Source organism: Aristolochia californica, unplaced genomic scaffold (assembly GCF_029961685.1).
Source record: "Aristolochia californica isolate CCGP_79_NKW_82.1479 unplaced genomic scaffold, dmAriCali1.0.hap1 SCAF_14, whole genome shotgun sequence".
In the NCBI taxonomy this organism is placed as follows: Eukaryota; Viridiplantae; Streptophyta; class Magnoliopsida; order Piperales; family Aristolochiaceae; genus Aristolochia; species Aristolochia californica.
Window position 1 is genome coordinate 10811934 of NW_027181815.1, and position 24563 is coordinate 10836496.

Sequence of the window (24563 nt, forward strand, 5' to 3'; positions counted from 1 at the left end):
GGTAGGAGAAAATGTAAACCCTAGAGGAGCCTCATGTAAGAAGTAGAAAGAAGTGTCTTCAAAGAAAGTCACATCCCGAGATACCATCAACCTCCAAAGTGTAGGATTATAATAAATATAACCTTTCTGAATTCGAGAATACCCCAAAAAAATACGCCTTAGAGACCGAGGATCAAGTTTACTTTTATGTGGTAAAGTATCATGAACAAAAAATGTGCAACCAAATACTTTAAGAGGAAGAGAAAATAGATCTTCACGATGAAGCAAAACAGAATACGGAGTTTGATTTCTAAGTACTGGTGAAGGCAACCTATTGATGAGAAAACATGCAATAAGAATAGCATGAGGCCAATAAAAGTGAGGTACCTTCATGGAGTAGAGGAGGCCCCGAGCAACTTCAAGGAGGTGACGATTCTTTCTTTTAGCAACACCATTTTTTTGGAGGGTATAGGCACATGATATTTGATGAAGAAGCCCATTACCCTCATAAAACGATTTAAACTCATTAGACAAATATTCCTTAGCATTATCGGATCTAAGGATTTGAATTTTTTTCCAAATTGCGTTAGAACCATTGCATGAAAGTTTTTAAAAATATAAAGAATTTTTTATCATTCTTTAAACAAAAATAACCGAGTTAGTCGGGTAAAATTGTCCACAAAAGTAACAAAATATTGAACCTGAGAAATGTTAGAGACCTTTAAAGGGATCCATACATCAGAATGTATTAAGGCAAATGGAGCAGTACTAGTAGTTTTAAGACGAGGAGAATATGTACTCCTAACATGCTTACTTGATTGACATGCCTCAAAATTTAATTAGACAAAGATTTAAGAGATGGAACTAAAGAACGAAGTGATGAGGTAGATGGGTGACCAAGCCGGTTGTGCCACAGTTGAGCCTCAGATATAGTGGATGAAATAACAACTACTAGTGGGAGAGTAAAATATTATAAACCCCATTTTTCATGGCCGCCACCAATCACCTGTTTTGTAGTTAGATCCTGAAATATACACGAAGATGGTGACAAAACAATTCAATTGTTTGGTTAATTGACTAACGAAGAGCAAATTTAACGAAAATTGAGGAACAAATAACAGATCTTGGAGAGGAATACACACGGTAAGAGAGGAGGAACTCTAGCCAAGCACCTTGGTTTGGGAACTAATAGCAATAGTGACAAATTTATGAGGAAGACATGGAGACAGTGAATGAAGCATGTGTTTGTTACCTGACAAGTGTTCAGAAGCCCCGAAGTCAATGATCCAAGAGGAAGGAGTTGAAGCGGAAGAAAGCATACCTGAGGTAATGGTAGTGGCAGCAATAGGGCTTGGTGGAGCAGAGGACTGATCCAATAAGAATTTCAGCTTCTGAATTGTAGCATAGTCTTCTGCAGAAATAGTCACATTCCCGAAATGAGAATCAGTCATATCTTCTTTTTTCTCAACATTAACTGAGGTTGGATTGGCTTTTGCCCAATCAGGCTTGACATGAAGTTTCCATCATGAATCCACAAGGTGGTTCTGACCACCACAGTTAGTGCACAATTGAGGCTCAATGCGAGAATGGGTCGGACCCGTTCGACCACCTCTATTGCGACCTCCTCTTGTATTTTTACTGCGTCCTCAAAATGGGGATGATGTACCCCGATTACTAGAGAACATAGCAAATGGAGTATCAATCAGAGAAGGAGGAGATAAATCAAGAATCCATAATAACGTAGCACTGATGTCATCAAAAGATGGAAGGGCAGATGAACTAAGAAGCTGAGTCTTAGCCACCTCTAGATACAACTTAATATTGGTAAGGCAAATAACCTTTGTTAGGGCCTCACGCTATTCTTCTCAAACAACTATGTTGGTAGAGTATGGTTGAGCAATTTTCCATTATTGGAGAAGGCCATGAAATCGGGCCAGAAACTCGTGAATATTATCTCCTTGTTTGGTAGCCTGCATACTTTGGAAAACATCATATACTCTTTGCAAGGAGGTGGTACTGGAATAGAGCTTAACACATGTGTCCCAAATATCCTTTGAAGTTTCCAAGTGGACTACATTGTTAGTGACATGCTCTTCTATGCAGTTAATAAGCCAACTGATAATCAAGTTATCTTTTTTAACCCATTTACGGTAGACTTCATCTTCTTCATCAATCGGAGGAGGGATTTTGATAACATGACTGAGAAGGTCATGAGTAATGAGAACCCTCCATACCGATTGTGACCAGCTGAGGTAATTGGAAATACCTCTTAGTGGAATTGTAGTAATTCAGAGTATGTCACTCTTATAACTCATATGTCCACTCTCCATGTTGACGCAAGTCAACTAGTGAGGTCAATTGTCAAGGGGATGAAAGAACAATTACACAACGTAATTTGAAGCACCCGTAGACCAAATTAGCCACAAAAAATAAGTAGAGAATATTTTCACGAGAATAAGCACCAAATCATAGAAAAATTGGTGTTTTTTTCAAGTGATAACAAGAACCAACCACTACTCAACTTCTCTTATATTTATATAAAAAAATAGAGAGAAGATAATAGATGCAAGTTTTATCCTTAATCCAAACTCAACCACAAAACCGAGAGCAACTTTAGACAAAACCTTTCTTGGCAAACCGAGAGCAATTTCTTGGAAAAATAAATTCCAACTCATGTGAATACTTTAACACAAACAAAAAGATTTAATTGTTGAAGTTCAAACGCAAAAATAATAAGGATAAGTGAGTGCTGGAATTTCATCAAACATATAACGGTCATCCAACAATATAACACACTACCATGAGTAACGGTAGATTATAGAATTGACAACAACATATGCTGGAATCCCATATTAACAATGTTTGATTCCCGTTACATAAAGGTAACTGAATCCAAATAACAAACTAAAAAAACAACCTTTGATCAATCATATACTTTTGCTACAAGATGATCAAGACTACAATATCCTTTTAATCATACAAGATACATCTTCACAATGTTTATGAAGATTATCTTGCCTTGACATGAATCAAGAATTCAAGAAACAAAAAAAAATTGAAACCGTAAATAGAGAATATGAAAAAAAAATAGATTTTACCTATCTCTTCATGGCAGAACTCCATTTTCTATACACAACTTCTTGAATGGATGAAATAACTACTTGAATAGGGATCCAAACCTCCAAGCTTTGATACCATGTAGAATTTAGGACCCCATGAGAATGACTCTAGGTTAACGTGGAAGAAGAAGGAGAGAAGAGAAAGAAGAGGGAGAAAGGAGAAGGATGTTAGAGAGGAGAGTTTAGATTAAGGAAATGAGAGAATAAGTCAAGGGAGAAGAGAGGGTGGTTGGACGTTTCCTCAAAGAGAGAAGGCTTGAATGTCTTACCTCTTAGCCAATGTTCTTATTTATAGTGTTACATAGTTGTTAGGATTATAACTCTAAAAGACATACTAAGACAATGTATTTACATCTTTATGCCATCCTTATGGAACATAGCATAAATAACCACTTTGCCACTCCTTTGACATGTGGGCTTCTAGCCTTGAGCTTGTGGGTTTGAGCCCATCTTCCAACAGGAAGCATACCTAAACCAATAGTGGTAGCAACCATAGATAAAGATGTAAGGGAAGAACCCATGAATGACTTCATTTTCTGAAATGTTTCATAGTCTTCATGAGTGAGAGTCATGATCCTGGTTTGTGATTCAGCCTTTTCTTCCCGTTTATCATTGGTAATGGAGGCAAGAGTAGTGTGGCCTATTCCGGTTTCCCATGAAGCTTCAAAATTTTTTCCACAAGGTGGTTTTAACCACCACAATAAATGCAATTTGAGGCTCTGCACGAGAGTAACTAGGACCTTTTCTACAACCACTTGTTCGGTCTCCTCTAGAATTTCTGTTGCGGCCTCGATTGGAATATGATGTACCTCTATTACCTGAATACATAGCAAATGAATCATCATTATTTGAATTAAGAGATGGATCAAAGATTTGCAGCAATGTGGCACTTATTTCATCAAATGACGGTAGTACGGAGGAGCTAAGAAGTTGTGTCTTAACAACTTCAAGCTATGGCTTGATATTTTTCAAACAAATTACTACCGTTAAAGCTTCCATTTGCCTCTCTTGAACCAAAATATTGGTGGAGTATGGTTAAGTGATCTTCCACTCTTGAAGTATACCCCGAAACTGAGCCAAAAATTAATGAATATTGTCTCCTTGTTTAGTATTGAGCATGTTTTACAATACATCAAATAACTTTTGTAAAGAAGTCGTACTAGAGTATAACTTAGTACAAGTGTCCCAAATCTGTTTGGCTGATTCTAAGTGGACAACTTTATTGGCTACATACTCTTTCATACTATTAATAAGCCAACTAATTATCAAATTGTCATCATTAACCCACTTTAGATAGGATTGATTTTCTTCATCAATCGGTGGAGAAGGCTTGGTTAAGTGGTCGAGAAGATCTCGAGTAATAAGAAACCTTCTTACCGATTGAAACCAACTAAGATAATTGGATAATTCCCTTAAGGGAATAGTAGTAATTTTGAGTATGTCACTCTTACTACTTGTATTTCCTTCAACCATCTTAAGTCAACCAATTCTTAGTAAAGCACAAACATTAGCCACTAAATCAGGCTCCAAATCAAACTAAAACTCCAATTAAGATGACGCAATTGCTATAATCCAATATTGAAGAACCGATATGGACTGAAGTAGAACACATGTAATCTAATAATCAATCTTGATAAGCAATTAAAACAATCATATGCTGTCCAAAAAAAAAAAGAGGTAACCTGAGTGAGGTGGCTCCCTTCCTCCCAATCCGAATTTTAAACTCAAGAAGGACCTTTAGAGTCCAAAAAAATCGAACTTGTATTCAAAATGAAACCCCAATCTTGGGAGGCTTATGTTTGCCAAAAATATCCGTTGTTCAAATTTGAAAAATAATCCCCTTAATCAAATTTGAACCTCCTTCTAAATAAAAATAAGTTCTTATCCACTACATTAGCCACTAAATCAAGCTCCAAATAAACCAAAAATCGTATCTTAAGCGGAGTAGATCAATTACTCACTCAATACCAATTCAAATCTTCCTTTTGGTCTTCAAAAACTCAAGAGCTCATGGTTGGTTCTTAAGTCGTATGACATCGCTCCATACTTCAGTCATAACCCATGCTGAATGTAGGGCACACTCCTATCATTCTCAGGAAGTGGCACTCCTATCTTTCACAGGTTGTGGGTCTATACGCAATGGTCATAAGTGTAATAAAGTTCCTCCATCACCGTGTCCCTCCACAGGACACCAACTCTCAAGTGGTAGGATTAATAAATGCCAATTAAGGGTGTAACATATATGTAGTAATAATCTCCTCCATCACGGTGTCTCAACCCGGGCACCAACTCTCATAGGTAGAAATGGGGATAAATGCTTGTTATTCACAAATCAACGATGTGATATGAGATAAATGCTTGTGATTTAAAAGACAGAGATAAAATTCGTGATAAGTGGGTAATGCCTGTCATTCACAAGATGACGATAAAAGACCCATGGGCACAAAAAAAAAGTCTCAATGGACTTAAAACACCCAACCATGATGGACTTAAACTCCTAACCAAAGCAACACACAAAAGGTTGGCCCAAAGATGTATGTGAGAGGCAAATAAAGGATGATATGAGAAAGGTTATCAAATAACCAATGGGCAAAGAGGAAGATAGGATGTTGAGGTCACTATTTCTTATATAATAATGTTTCATCTAAAAAACCCAATAGCAATAACTACAAATGGGCCTAAGCCCAATAACACGTACCAAATAATGAAACTCCTAGTACAAGGACCCATGAAATAATCTGATGCAAGTATGTGCACCAAATAATATGTTGACCAAGGAATAAGCTGCCAATGCTTCAAAATAATAACTCGGTTGGAGATAAAGAAAATCGAGTCGTGTCGAGTCATGTATCACCAATATAGCCGAGTCATGGAAAAAATACGTATAAAACTTGGGCCTAGACATGTATACTATTAAGCACCTAGCCAATACTACCCAAAAGACCGGCCTGTTAGGAACGGAAGGCATATGTACTTAACCCAGGATCCCATAATCCTTTTTGGCCCACAACATATATCGAGGCAGAAAAATAAGTAGGCCAAGTTGGGTTGACCTGGTCTGAGTTGACCCAGACAGAGGAGACCTGGTTCGAGTTGGCTCGAGTTGACTCGGTAGAGCAGAGGCATCGCTCGGGTTGGCAAGCACACTGGGTTAACTCAGCCCGGTGTGAGTCTCGGTCAGAAGCGCTTGATTAAACCAAGCTACCTAACTTTGGAAATTAAATCAAGAATTATGCCTTGTTCTTCCTCCCCACAACTCTCTCGAAAAGCATGGGACAACAATAAACTAGAGAGGAGTTTCCAGAAAAGCAATAGCAAACCAAGCTACCTAACTTTGGAAATTAAATCTAGAAATATGCCTTCTTCTTCCTCCCCACAACTCTCCCGAATAGCATGGGACAACAATAAACCAGATAGGAGTTTCCAGAAAAGCAGCAGCAAGATCAAGATCAAAATTCCGTAAATAAAGTGACAATAAGTTGCTTTGGGGAGGTATCATCGTAGCAAAATGACTCAATGGAGTCTGGGTCATCATCCCCAGCAACAACAACGGGATTTTCTCGGAGTCTCGGGAGCAGATCATCTTCTCCAGCGATGCTGGCTTCTGAACAGTTCTAAAAAACCAAAGAACCACCAAGACTTCAGACGACAATCACGACATCTTCAGAGATGCAACGGAAGAAAAATTAATCAGCAAAGGAACTTTCCAAAATCAGTAGAGTCATCGTCCTTGTTTCCAAAATTTCAGCAGATTAAAATCAAACTCGGATGATAAAGCCATGGAATGAGCTGATTTCAGGCTTCAGATGGAAACATCAATGAACTGGCAACTCAGAAGCCTCTTTATAATGGTCTGCTGATAATCATCAATGCAACAAATTGTATAAAATCTCGGCAACAACAGACAACAGTCGTCTTTTGCAATGTTCGGAAACAGTCGAAAAACCAGAGTAGCCTACGAGTCAGAAATAGAAACCTCTCTTTCAGCGAGCAGAAAATAGAAACATAGCAACGTCGTCCTTTGCTCAATGGCGTTGCTGGGTTCTATAGTGTAGGCACATCATAAGAGGTGTAACTTCAACGATGGAGGAGGCGCTGGTCTTTCAGAACCAAAGCTCACAAACATACGAGTATAATCAGCTCGTAATAGCGATCAGATAAAAATCAGTCAGAGTCATATGAAATCTCTCCAACTAGAGCAACATTGTTCGAGTGATTGTAAAGCATAAACGAGAGAAATATTTCCAAACACAATCATTTTATTCCCCGACACCGATCATTAACCAGAAACTCCCAGAAACAGAATAGTAGTATAGAGGTGAAAAAAGTAAAGCAAATAACGGGTATAGAGACTGAAAAAAAAAAGATAAATATGAACCTAAACTGATAGAGATAATAAATTAGAAAAGATCACATTACCTTTGTGGGTTGATCAAGTCAGCTCATCGAACCTGCTCTGATACCTTGTTGAATTTATGGAAAAGAGAAATACTTCATTGACTTTACTGTAATCAAAGTACATGAACCTCTATTTATAATAGAGGGATGTAGTATAGTCCAATTACAATTAAACTACCTTTGTCCCAATTACACCCAAACTTTAACATTTAAAGATAAGCCCTAACATAATTAAATAACCCATTATAAATAGAAGACTAACATGACTAAAACTCCTTTAAACTGAAACTCTTCTATGAGACCTGCTTCCATAATAATTTTGGCTTTGTAAGACTTCTTATGCCACCTCATGTGATCATGGTGGGTCCCATTTCTTATGGGCTTGGGCCTATCTTCCACCACTATTGGATATGTGGGCCTTCCTTGGTTTTATGGATTTGGGTCCATCTTTCAACACACTTGGAAATGTGGGTCTTCCTTGGTCGTGTGGGCTTGGGCCCATCTTCCAACAAAAAGTAATAGAAAAAATAATTCCACATATATTGGTCATTGATAAGAATGAAAAACTAATATATCGACGACTCTGCTAGGAATTGAACCAATAATGTATGATAAGATTCGTGCTTTACCCATTAGCCTACAAAGTCTTATGCTCAAGGAAGAAGATAAATTTCATAAAAGAGATACACACAAAAAATAGCTAATATTGAAAAGGTAAAGAAATTTCAAAGAAGCATGTGCCACCTTGTAAAAAAAATTTAGGTGGTAGTTGTGATTCAGTGAATGGCATTTTCTTAATAACAGTAAAATACTATTCTTGAACTTTCAAAACTGAATCTAGAGTTTTTCTTATTTTGAAATATTAGAATTCATTACTTGAAGAAGAAAAAGATTACAAACGAGAAAATGAAATTAATTATGGTCCCAATATATTGTTTAACATAGGAAATTTGTTCATGATTTTTTTATAGAAATAAGAGTACCAATTAACACCAGTGTTAATCCTACAAAATATTTGAGTGCCTTATAAAGTAATAAGGTAAAGGAAATTAAGTAACTATAAAATCAAGATAACCAACAACAAGTCAAACAAGAGATTACCATGAGATGCCAAGAACCATTATCCTGAACGAAGAAGAGAGTGTGGGAGAAAAAAGAACTATACATAAAATGCTACTAAAATTGAATGTCCCTTTACTAGTAATAATAGTTCACGAATCTTTTATTTATTATGCGCCTCAAAATTTATGCAATTTGAGTTGTAGGTTGATCTATTCAGTAGGTTTCTTAACCAGCTTTACAATTAATGATAGATCGGTTAAAGAATAATCCCACATAGATTAGTAAGTATAAAGATCTTGAGTTTATTAGTTGGAATTTTTTTTTTCCTAATTTGGTTAGTCATTTTAGGATAGTCCTAGGATTCAACTTCACAAGATCAAATATGGATGTACATACCAGAAAATACAAATAAGGCAATACAGTTCAAGGTATATTGATCATTATCCTTTCAACAAATTCAAGCTTATCGTTCCAAATACTAAAATTGAAACATAGTAATAACATGAGGGGACCTACGCCCAAATTAGAGTTAGTAATACTATTTTGACTAATAAGGTCCACCTCTTGGTAGTAGGTCAGATTTGAGTTAGAAGGACTTTAGAGGGGGTGCGTTTTGCATATTTAATGTGGAAGTAACCATTAAAAATTGCCTATGTTTGTCATGCTTTCGTCTTACTTTGGCCAATTCTCAAGTCGTCTTCCACCCAAGGAGACTTGTTCATGCTTTCGTCTTACTTTGGCCAATTCTCAAGTCGTCTTCCACCCAAGGAGACTTGTTCATGCTTTCGTCTTACTTTGGCCAATTCTCAAGTCGTCTTCCACCCAAGGAGACTTGTTCTTCACTTCTTTGAGAAGTTAGTAGCCCGTGACTTGGTTTCCTATGCCCAGAAGCCAACTACCTGTCAAGCATACAGGTCTCCAAATTAATGGCAGCTATTCTCTATTAACTTGTTTGCAAGGTGGGTCTTCATAGAGACAAGCAGCAGATTGTGTCCACAAGATGTCTCCAGCGTACATGACAGTTAGTGTGATGTGCTCATTGCATCTAGAGAGTTGCCTCTTTCGATTCTTTTTATCTTTTCAAGGGTTCATTTTTTCCCCATAGGAGAACAAAAGGGAGGAGAAGATCACTCTTTTCTACCATTATTCTTGCATTTGACATCACAGAGAATGTAAGAAAAATTACTTGCTGTAAATTGTATTCGATGTTTGAAATGAATTTTTTTTTTTTTTTTATAGAAATGAAATACTAGGTGAAGGTAACAAGTGAGAGGTCAATTGGACCACTTTCATGCTTCTTAAGGTTCTTATGGTTAGGAAATTCATTTTTAAACTAATTCATGCAAACTGCACATAGAATATGGTCCAGATATGCTCAAGTGACATTCTGCAAACTGGCTCTGCCTGATGTTTCCAAGGTACATGACAATGAATGAGACATGCAGCTCAAAGGTTTCCATCTTTGTTTTTCAAACTTAAATCAATTGAAAGCTCTTCTCTTGACTTGTTACTGAAATATGTTATTCCTAGCTCCATCGACTCTTCCGTTGGAAATTATGGGAGAGAGGCTTATGCGGGGTGAGTGGCATTTAACATTTCTTCAATGTCACATCCCACTTCTTCTATCCAGCTAATTATTCGGTATTATATTAATCATTCTCATACTTTGGATTCCTCCAAAAGATAAGAATAACATGCTTTGGTTTAATAACCAAAATTTTTTAAATTTTTTGTTGGTTTTTAGGAGATTGAAAAATTTTCACCACCCCGATTTGTTTTGTTCTTCAAAAAGAAACAGTAGGTTGAGAGATCAAGAAAGGAGAAAGCTTTGGAAGACAACAGGGACAAAAACAGTGGAGAGAGCTTTCTGTGTTTCCCACTTTGTGCATGTCTGGTTGTCGCGCCTCCCGCCTCCTTTTGACAAGACTGATGCTCTTCTACGAACTCAAAACAGTTATGAGAAGGTCCGGGACAGCGCTCATGTGCATCCCCGACCTGGATCACCAACCTTCTTAAATATGTTGAAGACAATCTTTTAAGGAAAAAAAACTTTTCGCAGATGAAGGATACTAAACCGGTAAACTGTACATTTCGGAGAATAAGTTGATGACGGTATGGCTTCTGTGACTGAAAATAATATTCGGTATGAAGGAAGACCTGAAGTAGCTTTCAGTCGTAAAAGCTAGTTGTTCACCATGAGCAAGCAACTGGAGAATATATTTTATTTTCGGCACGGGGCATTGATGACAAATGGGTTCATATCTACTCTGTAACAGGATCCGAATAAATGCCACATGATCCGAGGCTCCCTCCCAACATATAATAAACCAGAAAACGAAATTGTCCAGACACTTCTCGGCAGCGATAACGATTTTTCCAGGCACATATATATATCAATGTCATGAAAATATGGATGAAGAATCGGAAATATTTTGTGTAATTTTGCGCTGCTATTATCGTAACGGTCAACCCCATGCTGGAACTACAGATAGACACGCCTATATAAATCTATACGAACTGCAAAGAGGATTAAACGAAAGCTTGTCAGCAGCTCTGTGTTTTACTTTTTATATTTCTATTTTTTTGGTTTTTCGCCTGTAAAGATGGGACAAGAAGGAGCGACTGAGATCCCGTTTCTGGATCTCTGCAAAGGGTCGGAACGGTTGGAGCCAGGGAGTGAGAGATGGGACGGGCTCTGCCGAGAGGTTAGAGACGCTTGCGAGAAGTTCGGCTGCTTCATCGTGACATGCGATGCGGTCCCACGAGATGTTCTGGACGGTTTGTTCCAGGCCATGAAGCCTCTGTTCGATCTCCCTCCGGAGAGGAAGAAGAAAAACATCAATCCTAAACCTTACTTCGGGTACGTCGGCGACTTGGAAGCTGTGCCCTTGTACGAGAGCTTCGGGGTGGAGAGTGCGACGGACTACGATGTGGCTCAGAGCTTCACCCGTCTCATGTGGCCGGAAGGGAACCCGGAATTCTGGTCAACTTCTGCTATCCCTTCAAAACTTCCCCTTTTTTTAATTTCTTTCTTATGATTTAAATCATCGTCCATGGAGAAATTGAATCCTTAATATTTAAAACTGCTAGTCGGTGCAAGTTACCAGTTAGGGTTAAATTGCACCAACATGGAAGGTGAATCAATGGAGGCCTAGAATCATATTTGATTTCCCACTCAAAAAGCCACTGATCATGGACGAGAATCATATTTGATTTCCCAACGGAAACATGCTGCGTAAATGGTTCTGCTCCTTCTGGATATGACCCAGGTTCTAGAAATGATTGTGAAGCTCAGGTCCCACGTCTGAACCTGCAGCTCGCCATCCGCTATCACTGAGCCTGCATCTTCTCGTACAAAATGCTTTTTCCTGTTTTTCCTTTTACGGCCAAAATACATAAGAACGCATGAACAGTTTCTTTAGTTTTCTGGTTTTTTTTTTTACTTGGTTTCATTAAAAAAATTTGGCAGCCAAGGTCTTTACTCGACGAGCAGAAGAATGCTGGAGCTGGAGATGACGATAAGGAAGATGGCGTTTGATAGCTTCGGCATCGGAAACCAGTTCGATTCCCACGTAAGAAACACGGGCTGCGTCTTCCGTGTGATGAAGTACAAGGCCACACCTAGCGATGAATCGACAATTGGGCTCTTGGCGCATACGGATAAGAACATATTAACGATCCTGAGTCAAGATGAGCTTGGACTCCAAGTAGAATCCAAGCATGGCGACTGGATCGATGTGCCTGCTTCTAAAGGCTCCTTCATTGTGCTTGTCGGGGAGTCGCTCAAGGTACAGTAACTCTCTTCTCCATCTCCTCATCTCCATCATTTCTTCTCATGGTTGTCAGCGTTTGATCATCAAGTGAATAGCAATCCAGTTCGAAGTAAAATAGAAAATAGTATGCCAAAAATTCTGAAGAAAAAGGATAAACAAAAGGTAGATCAGAGGGACTCTGAGAAATATTGCTTTGGTTTAACTGAATTAGTTTTTCATCTGAATAAAGACACAAATAACTAATAAATTTCCTGCTATTTCTGTTTAATATCCTTGTTATAGAGAGGCTTTAATGGCGGGGATGTTATTCATGAAGGATATTTTAAATTCTGTAAAAAAATTAAGATAATTTATGATAAAAAGAGACAAGGCTCAGAAAATCCCAAAAGTCTTTTCATGTATAAACCCCAATATTAATAAAAGAAGGATGAATTTAAAATTTTTATTGGAATATAAACGAAGTATGACAAAAAAAAAAAAAAAAATTATTGGTGGCTATCTACAAGCCTGCAACTTTGCTCTAAATTAAACAAGAAAGTAGTGAAAGAGACAAATGTGTAGGCATGGTTGTTTTCATGGAATCCGGGTCACATCGTTTCTGATGTTAGGATTATCGTTTTGTCTTCTCTCAATTTATTGTCTCTTGGTAACGTCCCTTCAAGCTCCAGGTGTTCCTTTATCTTTTTCAGTGAAAAACAAACACTGCCATAAATGAATCCAAGACACCTACACATATAAAAAATCATAAAAATCAAGAGAATTACTGGGTTCAAGTTCATTCTATTCCCAATTGATCCTGGTTATTAACAAATGGACAAATTTGAATAGAGAAATAAGTTCCTGGATATTGCTTTTACAGATATGGAGCAATGGCAGATTCCACGCGGCAAATCATCGCGTTGTGGTGAAAGACAAAGAGCGATACTCCTGCGGAATATTTTCGGTTCCCAACGAGGGCTGGACATTGGAGGTACCGGAGGAGATGGCTGACACGCAGCATCCTCTGCTCTTCAAACCATTTAACTTTATGGAGTATCTTTCCTTCTTCTATTCCAAAATAGACAAACCCAGAGAGAACACAGTGGAAGCATTTGCAGGGATTTCAGTGAATTAGATTTTTAGTGTTTGGGCGCAGCCTTCATCGTGTACCTTTGTGTGTCAACTCATCTCAACCTGTTCACCTCTGTTATTGTTGCTAAATGTGGGAAATTTGTTTCCAAACCAAGCAGTGTACTGGATCGAATAAAAGCAAATAGAACACCTAAGCTTGAGCTGAAGAAAGCCCCCTCTGCACTTATTGCCTCTGAAACATCTTATTGATGAAAGAAAGAGAATCAACAATCAAAAAAAGCAAATCCTAACTACCAACAAAAAAGCCTCTTATCTTGATCATCTTGATCTCTATCAAACTAGACAATAAAACTTCATTCCTCCAACAATTTCTGAAATGTTATAATGAAGGACATAGACAATGTCAAGACGACTGCATAGACAAGGAAAATATCAATGGAGGTACACCTCATATGAATTTGAAATAATTTTTAAGGATTCTCCTACATGCAACAATTAATTAAAAACAAACTTTATTCTAGGCAAACCTTTTATATCTTCTTTGTTTACAAGCAAGTCACTAAACAGTAAAAATATATAAAAATGTTTATTCAGAGCTCATACAAGGAACAATCTTGTGTTGTGTTTCTGAAATACTGTTGAATAGCTGAATGTTGAGTCCTATAGATTAGAAAAGGAAGACTAGAGCTAACCAGAAACTTTTCACTTATGCAATATATCTATTGTTCAGATAAGAAATGGCTCTGAAAAATGAAAGAAATCCCTATTCTCAATCGATTTTGTTGTTTCTCTAGTTTTGAGTTGTTGCAATCAATTCCTCGAGCGTTCAAATTATTGGACTAGAAAGAAGGATCTTAACACCTATTTGTTTACTGCATAGGTAAAATCATTACTCTACTGAATGATGGGCATAAACCTCTTCAGGTTTCCAGAAGGCAACAGGGAAGAATCTGAAACAAACTAACAAAGTCTAATACATCAAGAAGAGTTCAAGAAAAAACAAAAACAAAAAAAACTAAAAGGCTTTCAGCTTACTATGATGCTCAATGCTGTCTATCAATTCTAGTTCAATTTGTTACTCCCTCCAAATAGGCTGCTCAGTTTTCTCCACTACCAAACAATGTCAGGCCTCTCTCTCTTTTAGCCGTCAGCACCTATCAAATAAATGCAAACACCTTTGAACAGTTAAAAAGAGTGGTGACACCTTGGTTGAGTTTCTAGGACCTCTCTGCAATCCAAACAGATAATCCAGGTTCTGAAGTGAATTTATAAAGATATCATCCAGGCTCGTTACATCCGTGTCCTGATAAGCTCATAAAGACACACAAAAGTGTATCTTTCCCATTATCAATCAATACTAATGCTACAGAGTTCTGATATATGACTACAGAACCTGGAAGAATTTTTCAATAGCACTGCTTTTTTCATTGTGTGCTTCAAGCAAATTATGTACAACTTTTACAGAATAGATACAAATGAAAGCTCTGCTAATTGTTTGCCACAGGTTCTGGTAAGTGAATTGCAAATTACAAAGCAATCCAAAATAACAATAGTGAAAAGTTTTATTTTATTGAAGCATATCGTCTAAAAAAGAGTAAATATTTGCAGTTCACCTTCACCATTGGAGCTGTCACTGTATCAAATTACTAATACCAGAAAAGGTCTAATTATATTATAAGCCTGAATTCTAGCATTTTTTTTCCATTTTTTGGCATAATTCTATATTTTCAATTCCAAGTTCCAAACAGGACAATCACAAGTATAAGTTCCGCAGGTTAAGAAAGAAAATGGCCATTGTCATGTACCAAGATAATCAAATGCTACAAAAAACTAAGAGAAGCAAGACCTGTAAGAAGGGTCTGAAGAGAACATCAACCCTAGACTTGAAGCAGATGAACACTGCGCTGTGGATAATGCCCCTCGCAAAAACCATTTGATGTTTGTGATCCCATCCGAAACTGGGGCGCCATCCTGATATTCTCTTATGCTTCCTCAATTTTGCTTCCTTTTCCAAGATTCCTCCGTTTCACTTTCTTTTCTTTGCTGCTCCAGCGACGGAGGTAACGGTTAATTTTCGATGAATGTGTTCTGTGGACATAGCCTCCTTTATCAATTTACATTGATTTTTGCACTTGCTCAGCTTCTTCCCTGGCTCTCCCTCTGTGTAGAAAAGAAGTTATCCCTTTTTGTGAGTTCTCATGTTCCTTCCGCAAAAGCACTTCTATGTCTGCAACACTTAGTTCATACTACCCTCAATATCAGGTAGATAAGTTATTAAGTTGTCAGAATTTCGATCACTACATACCGAACTTCAAGAATCCTTCCTCTGTTCCTTTATTTTTTGCTGCTTCTTTAGGCATACCTGAATCACAGGTCTCAGTTTCTTTTCCATTCACGTCCTCGTCTGCTCCCTATCTACCGTCTTAAGCCTTTCAACCGTCAATCCCTTCTCCGCGTCCCTCCCATAAATGGTAAAGCGACGGATTACAAGTGGAATGAATGCTTGCAATGCTCGAATAAAACCAGGGAACTGCATGCATTCTCAATTTTGGCTTTCCATTTAGGGATATGTCAATGCTTGTATTAGATTGGTGGTGTGTAACCAAAGTGAATAAGAGTTTATGAAAATTTACAAATCTTCAATGAAATAATTATAAAATTATGATTCCTAAACCCAAGATGATAAAATGACAATATGAGAATTTTGGGAAAAAAATGCCCCTAATTTCCAACCCAAACCAAGCCATGAACATTTGCATCTTCTTTAAACCCAACAATAACATAGCCGTTCTCAAACTCTTCTTCGTTCTCAAACTTTTGAGGTTTTGAAACATTGGAGTGTTTGTGCAAAACCCTGTCTTCCTCGGTCTTCCTCATCCTTCTCATCCGAAATCGACAGAAGACCTATGTCTTCCTCGGTCTTCCTCATCCTTCTCATCCGAAATCGACAGAAGACCTATGTCTTCCTCCTCGAAAATTCAAAATCTAATGAAGAACATTCCCCGATAAGCATTTTCCTTATCTATTTTCTCACTCATTCTCTTTGTTCTCATTCTTTATCTTTCGTTCCCTCTCTTTTGTCTACAATGCCTTTCCTTTGGTTATGTTAGAAGATATGAATAAGTTAGAGTATCATTGATATAATTAATTTATGATTTTTGTTTTTTCTTTGATTTTACTGGGGTGAAGGATATACTTACAATATTGGAACTTTTAGCATCTATAAATAAAGTTCATAACCCTAATTCTCCAACTTCTTTCTTCTTCTCCAAATCCATCACTTTTCTTTTTCCCCTCCTAAACGTTCTCTCCCCAACTCTTCTTCTTATTCTTCTCACTCCTTAATCATGTTTTACTTTGATTATACATCATGAAATCCTAAGTTTTAATAGGTTAAAAGTCAAAGAAATGAAATTAGGGGGATTGCATTTGAGGCTAGAATGGGTTTTCATATTTTGTTTTTTATACATGGGTTTAGTTTTATTCTTACTGCTAATATTATATTGCCATACAAATTCCTAGACCCTTGAGTGTGTTTTCATGCCTTTTATTCTCTTTTTTATTTTTCGTAGATGTTTGTTGTTATAAATAGTAGGTTCAAGGGTCTCTTTGTGAGAAGAAATCTTTGTTTTTTTTTTTTTTTGGAAAAACTCTCTTTTGCTTTTTTCATTTTTTGAAAGCTTCTTCTTTTTCACTATGCACACACAATCTTTGAGTAATGTTTAATCCAATAAGATGTAATTGCAAGTTAAAACTTGAAAATTTTGTGTTTGATTTGTTGTTATGAGAGTGTGACATATGACTAACTTAAGGAAACATAATACTTAATCACAGTGTAGCATAAGACCTTGCAAATAGCATAGTAGTATATGAAAATTTATACCAAACAACATAGTACTAAACTAGGTTCAGTTCTAACACGATATTATTTTCTATTTTATTGGGTATCAATGAAAATTTCTTTCATATCTATACTATATTGTGACCAGTTACCTTTTTATATACTATTTTAGTATGTTGTGTTTCTTACAATTTCCTCTTTATTTAGTTATTGTAGTGAATATGAGAAAGTGATAGGTAAAGAAGAACACCCTAATGCTTGTCATCCAACACTGCTCTACCAGATCCTATTCTACCTATGGGGCAAGCGGTGGTGGTCTCTACCTTGTCGTGCTTAGATGAAGTAGTGGTTGATGCTGCCACATTCAGGGAGGTGTCCTCCCCTCCTCCTCAAGAGAAGTAATAACTCTTTTATTTGATATTATGATATTACCATGAATAAGTTTATTTATATTACATAGGGATGAGTGTGATTGTAACTTCGAGTTGTGGCTCTTCAAGGATCTACATCTTTTTTTGTAAACATTACTTTACCCTATCATGTGGTGGAAATAATAAACCAAACTCCATATGGTCATTTCCATAGAATACCCCTAATTGGGCAATAGGTCTATCTTGGACTATATAGTCTGTCAAGGAGATCTGGCCCACTTTGGGGTTATCACTGGGAGGGGGGCACTTCTTCCATTATAGACCACAAGATGTAACCATATTATAGGGGTTGAAATGCCATTGCATGTATTTTAACTTTCATTGGAATGTTAGTAACCCTCACACTACTGAGGCTTGTTGGGAATGAGTTAAAATGAACGATAGCAACACTTGCCAACAAGTTCAAGGCCCTCGAGAGGGGAGAGGACTTGGGGAACATTGTTCGTAGGGGTGGGCATTGGATTGGGCTTTAAGGGGAACCCGACCCAACTTGAAAAACCTAGGTTCAGGTTTGTAATTTCAACCCACGGGTTGGAGATAGGGCGAGAAAAAAACCTGATGGGTTTCTGGTCAGGAATGGATTTTCCCAAACCTTACCTGAACTCGACCTACATACGAGACAACAATATAAAATAGGATTGAGATGGGTCAAGTTTTACGGGGATGGGGTGGGGACTGGTCGGGTTTAAGTCAAGTTCACGAGGACAAGGCGGGGACGGTCTGGTTCAGGTTTGATGAATCCGGTTTTTTTTGGGTTTGGGTTTTGGGTTTTGGTAAACTCGATCCTAACCTGACCATTGTCCATCCCTAATTGTTCGTGTTTATTCTTTGATCACTTTTGTTGGTTTGACATTTGTATATTCTAATGGAGGGTTAATTAAATAGTTTGTGGAGATATCTAGATGATATAGATATGCTTGGAGTAGGGGTGGGCATGGGTCAGGTCGGGTTGGGTTTATCGAAATTCAAACCGGATCCCCGCCCCTGAAAACACCTAAATTGTCAAACCCAACCAGACCCGATCACCATCCTCGTAACCCCACTCCTGCCTTGTCCCCATAAACACGATTTAAACCTGACTGGTCCTCACCCCATCTGCATAAATCCGACCTGTCTCAACCCCGTTTTATATCTCTCTCTCATATGTGGGTCGGGTTTGGGTCAGGTTCATGTCAGGTTTTGGAAAATCCATCCTGCCCCGAAACTTGGCGGGTTTTTTTCTTTGCTCCATTCCTGACCCGCGGGGTGAAATTAGAAACCTGATTCTAGGTTTTTAGATCGGGTTCCCCGTAGAACCCGACCCAATGCCCACCCCTAGCTTGGAGCCTATTCATAGGTTTTAGTTGTAAAAAAATGCATGATAGATAATATCCTCTACTTCCTCCTAGGAAAGAATGCAACATCATCTATCAAGTAGGAGCATTTCTTATGCAAAATGTATGCTAGAATTAGAAGTAGTTTGAATTACTGACTTATATGTTCTATATTCATATCCTATTGAAAATGAATTTAATCGAGATTGAGCAATTATTGTTTTAGGGATGGTTCAAAGAGTCTCCGAGCATCTACATACCTTATGCAATCATATAGGTGGGTGGGTATAGACTGCATCTGTCGAGGCATGACATTGTAAAAACCACAAACTGCACAAGCTTTGAAGGTAAATGAATTATTAGTTGCTTCAACAAGCCATAGTACTTAGATTAGCAAGGGATCCATGGTAAATATACTTTCTAGTGAATGCCACATAGAATATGCTAGACATGAATATGCTTTCAACTAGAGACCCCTCTCACTTTGTGGGGGTTAGTCAACTTGAAATCTGAGATGATCTTCAACCGCATGACGCCCTTCAACACTTGAAGTCGTTAGTAGAGTGCAAATGACATTTCATCTGGATGCAGGGGATGAAGCGGTCCTTCATCTCCACGGTTTAAAATCCTTCATCTCAAAGAAGGCCATATTTGATCTTTTTTGAGACGAAGGACGCACGATGCTTGTTTTTCCCCTCCCTCTCCTCGCACCCCCCCTCTCTCGCGCGTCCACATTTCCCTTTTTTTCTTCCTCTCTGCCGCACTCCCTCTCTCGTCTCCCTGCACCCCCGACATCGTTGCTGCCTCTCTTCTCTCAAATTTTCGTCTCCGGCCTCCGTCTATCAGTCTTCTCTCGGACTCGCCCTCTCTCTCGCACCTCCTCTCTCGTCTCCGTGCCTCCCTCTCTTCTCTTGGACTCGCTCTCCGTTTTTCTCTCTTGCTTCTCTCTCTCTTATTCCTCTCGACCTCCCTTTCTTCTCTCTCTTCTCCCTCTCTTCTCCCTTTCAACCTCCCACTCCCTTCTCTCTCTGGCTATTCTCCTTTCCCCCAAAATACCTTCTGATTTCGTTCAATTTCCCCATTTCGATTTTGATTTTGACATTTGGTCATCGATTGCTTAATTTCTACTTCGATTAGCCATCGATTTCACCATTCGGCTTCGGTTTTCCCCAAATTTAAGAAGGTATGACTAAACCCTAATTTTTTTCATTAAATTAGTGTTTAATTTAATTTTATTTTATTTTTAGTGCCTAATTGGGGGTTATTTGTGCATAATTGTGGGATTTAGGGTTACGGTTTAGGGTCTAAATTCTTGATTCGTGTTAGAGATTATTTTTAGGGTTTGGTGCTTGGTATTTAAAGGTCCTGTAATTAGGGTTTAGGGTTTATGGTTAAGGATTTAGGGTATTTTAGGGATTAGGGTTTTTAAGGTTTTGGGGGTTTTGTGTTTTTAAGCTCTAGGGTTTTTTGGGTTTAGGGTCTGGAATTAGGGTGTAGGGTTTAGGGTTTAGGGCTTTTAAGGTATTAAGTTCTGGAATTAGTGTTTAGGGTTTAGAGTTTAGTAGGTGATAGGGTTTAGGGTTTGATGGTTTAGGGTTTTTAAGGTTTTGGGGTTTTCGTATTTTTAAGCTCTAGGGGTTTTTGGGTTTAGGGTTTAGGGCTTATAAGTTTTAGGGGGTCTAGGGTTTAGGGTATTATGTTATGGAATTAGTGTTTAGGGTTTAGAGTTTAGTAGGTGATAGGGTTTGACTTTAGGGTTTGATGGTTTATGGTTTAGGTTTTATTAAGGGTTTTTTAGTCCAATTCAAACAAGGCTGAGTCGCCTACACGGGCATCCTTTAACCAACAAAACCCGACCCCCATTACTGACGAGGTACAGTTCGTAGTGACTGCGAAGTTATATGGGGCTCTACTAGGGGTGTTCGGTGAATTTGGACTTGATGTGTGTGTTTTTCATTGTTTAGTGCATATGCAGTAGTGAAAATAGTTTAATTAATTTTGAAATGTTTGAGAATGTTGTTGAGAAATTTTGAAGTGCTATGAGATGTTTTTACCATGTGGTGAGGAGATTCGGGTGTTATACATATCCACCACATGGTATTCTATTTTTTATGGTTTGTGTTTCCGTGATGGGTAAAGGTTGTCTGATAAAGGTTTTTCCATGAGGACCGTCTCGGATTTAGATTATACATGCCTGCAAGAAGACAACCAATTAGTAGACCATATGACATTTGGACCTTTGAAGACGATAGCAAAATGTTCGATCTCTTGGTCGAGCAAGTTAATCTAGGGAACAAGTTGCCTAACGGGGTATGGAAGCATGAGGTATATATGAACTGTGTTAATAAGTTCAATGAAGACGCAGTCAATAAAAAAATTGTTGAGTAGGTGAAAAATCGAACAAGATCATGGAAGAAAACATACCAAACGGTAACGAGTTGTATCAACACTAGTGGGTTCGGTTGGGATGCAACCACACAACGAGTTACTACATGTAATTCTGTATGGCTTGACTACATAAAGGTCAGTACATCATGATATACTATAAAATATTTTTTATGTTTTCTGCGTTAGTATAACTCTATTCCAAGATGTATAAAGGATGTTTTATTCTTGTAGGAGCATAAAGATGCTGAGAAGTACAGACGTGAAGGTTGCCCCCTGTACGACAAATTAGCTGTGGTGGTGGGAAACACAATAGCCGTAGGGTCAGGAGGTGCAACCTTTGTAGATTAGGGCGATGAACTCATTCGTGAATCGGAACATGTCCCGATAGATGAGCCTGAGGATGTTGATATAGTTAGGGATACTCTATTGCTATTATTAAGCATGGATGGGTCTCCAGGTAATCAATCTGAAAGAAGTAAGAGGTCATCTTCAAGTTGTGGTAGACAGAGAACCGAAATGCCCGATGATGACACTAGTAGATCCATTGATGTAATGGATCAAATAGCTCAGACATTTGAAAATTTCATGATGAAGAGATTGGGTCAAAGCCCTCAGGGAAATCCTGGACCTGTCTGTAGAATTGAAGTTTCACGCTCCTTTATGGTTGGATAAGCCACGTAAGAAGGTCATGTTTGCGGAGATGACAGTGGAAGGGAGGGTCGAGTGGCTTAAATATTATTTTGAAAACTAATTGTAATGCGTTATAAATACACAATTTTTTTGGAATATTGTAATGTATTAGGTTTGATGTTTGAATTATGACGTTGCAAAATTTATTAGTATGGTTAGTATTTAAATTTGATATATTGTTGTGTTTATATATTGCATGGATGAATATGGTAGATGAGTATGGATGTGGACAATTAAATGAACATGTTTGCGTAGGGATGTGATTGAATGTAGGATGTGGGAATGTGGATGAATATAGTTGTGTATAGGTGTGATTGCAAATAGGTTATGATTGAAGATTGATGTTTACTTGTGTTTATGACATTTAGGCGATTGAATTTGTAGATTTCCATGGATACTATGACAGACGAAGAAAATGTTGCAACTATGGTTGCATTCACAACTTTGTTTATCACCATGGAAAGATACTATTTGTACCATTGCAACAGACATGTACCACGTTCTTGTGGGATGAATGGTCCATTGTATTTGCAAAAGGCACTAGACAAATCACCAGTTAAATTTCGGAAAGTTTACAAGATGAATCAATTGGTATTTTACAAATTGGCAGATATACTTACTAGTAAAGGGTTTTTATCAGCCACAAAAGACCATCTCAGTTGAAAAACAACTTGCATATTTCCTCCTAACTGTTGGTCGACAACAATCTTATAGTGTCACAGCAGAGATATTTGCTAGGTCAAACTGGACCATAAGTAAGTATTTCAAGGTGTTGGATGCAATCCTCAAACTTCACTCTGATTACGTCAAACGACCTTCGGAACGCACACACTCGAAGATTTTAACCAGTTCAATGTTTTATCCGTACTTCAAGGTAACATCACTTCCTATAACTACATAATTTTAGATTAATATACAAAGTAAGTCAATATTAATTGAAAATGTATAATTAGGATTGTATTGGAACTATTGATGAAACTCATATCAAAGCGAACATTCCACTTGAAGATCAACCAAGGTTCTGGAATAGAAAATGCTATCTCTCACAAAATGTGATGGCAACATGTTCATTTGACATGCAATTCACTTATGTACTTGCTGGATGGGAGGGATCAACAGCTGATTCCCGTGTACTAAAGGACGCATGTCGAGATAAAATCTTTGTACTTGAAGGTAAGTAATATATTTTTATGTAGTCATTTTTATCTATTTTATATTCAATTATTTTATGTGGTATGTAATTTCTATTATAGGAAAATATTATCTAGTCGATGCTGGTTATGCAAATCTTCCGGGATTTTTGGCTCTATATCGAGGAACCTGGTATCATCTGCAAGAATTTTGAGATAATATTCCTAGAAATGAAAAAGAATTATTCAACTCAACTGAAAACACTCATTTTTATGGAATTATTGAGCGAACTTTTGGTGCTTTAAAAGCTCGATTTCAAATGTTAAAAGACACTCCATTTTCTTTTAAGATCCAGGTGAAAAATTGTACATGCTTATTGCATATTGCACAATTATATACGTGGAGAGGATTATGATGATATATTTGAAGATGATGATTCGGGTGGCGAGCTCGGTGGAGGAGGTGATGCGGTCCAATTAGGTGCAATAGATGATACAAACAACAACGATTGCGATAGTCTTCAGGATGTGGGTAGCCAAGTAACATGCTTTCGGAGGTAGAGTGCATTAGAATCCACAAGAGCCGCACAATTTCGAGATGCCATATCGACTTCCATGTGGAACGATAAATGATGGTTGTATCTTATTACTTTAGAACATGCGTCGTTTATATGTACTAAACTTGTAACTTGATGATTTTAATATTAAAAACACGAACTTGTTATTAGAATACTCTTTCTTTTAGGTTATTAATAAAGTTGTTTATGTACTTATTTATTATTTTTGTTCAATTTTATTACTATATTAAACTTCATATTTAAGTCTCTGGTAAATAAAATATAATTAAAGTATGCATTTGATTAATTAATTACTTTTAATTTTGTCAAAATATATTATTAATTAATACCAAGTAAAAAATCTATCTTATGTTATTAATATAATACTTTTTTATTTATTAATCATATTTATTTTTTATTTACTCTATTGTATTAGTGATTTAATAGTGGTAATTAAAATACTGTTAACTCAAACACTTGGTTTAATTAACTTATTTTTATAATTAATAAAATCAATGGTTTTAAATTTCAAAGATGAAGATGAAGATGAACTTGTCCACATTAACACCCTATTTCGAAGATGAACTTGTCCAAACTAACACCCATTTCGAAGATGAAGATCATGTAGATACATGAGCTGAAGATGAAGATAAAGATGAAGATGAAGATCAAATTTTCGTTTTGTTACCTACCCCCCCCCCTTATTCTTGTTTGGGCCCTTTTATTTGTTAACGGCCGGAGTGAGCCCAAACTATAGCCCAGGTTCCAGTCCGCCAGAATCGCGGATTTCCTCGGTTCCTACTCCGGAACC

The 24563-nt window shown here is 37.5% G+C and overlaps 1 protein-coding gene across 1 annotated transcript; it reads left to right on the forward strand.

The window, feature by feature from the left end:
- The first annotated feature begins 11104 nt into the window (after positions 1-11104).
- On the forward strand, positions 11105-13600 carry LOC137950434 (probable 2-oxoglutarate-dependent dioxygenase AOP1). The gene is made up of 3 exons (XM_068796890.1): positions 11105-11541; positions 12028-12346; positions 13191-13600. The coding sequence occupies exons 1-3, from the start codon at positions 11162-11164 to the stop codon at positions 13443-13445; spliced, it is 954 nt and encodes a 317-aa protein (XP_068652991.1). The 5' UTR covers positions 11105-11161; the 3' UTR covers positions 13446-13600.
- Positions 13601-24563: the final 10963 nt, after the last annotated feature.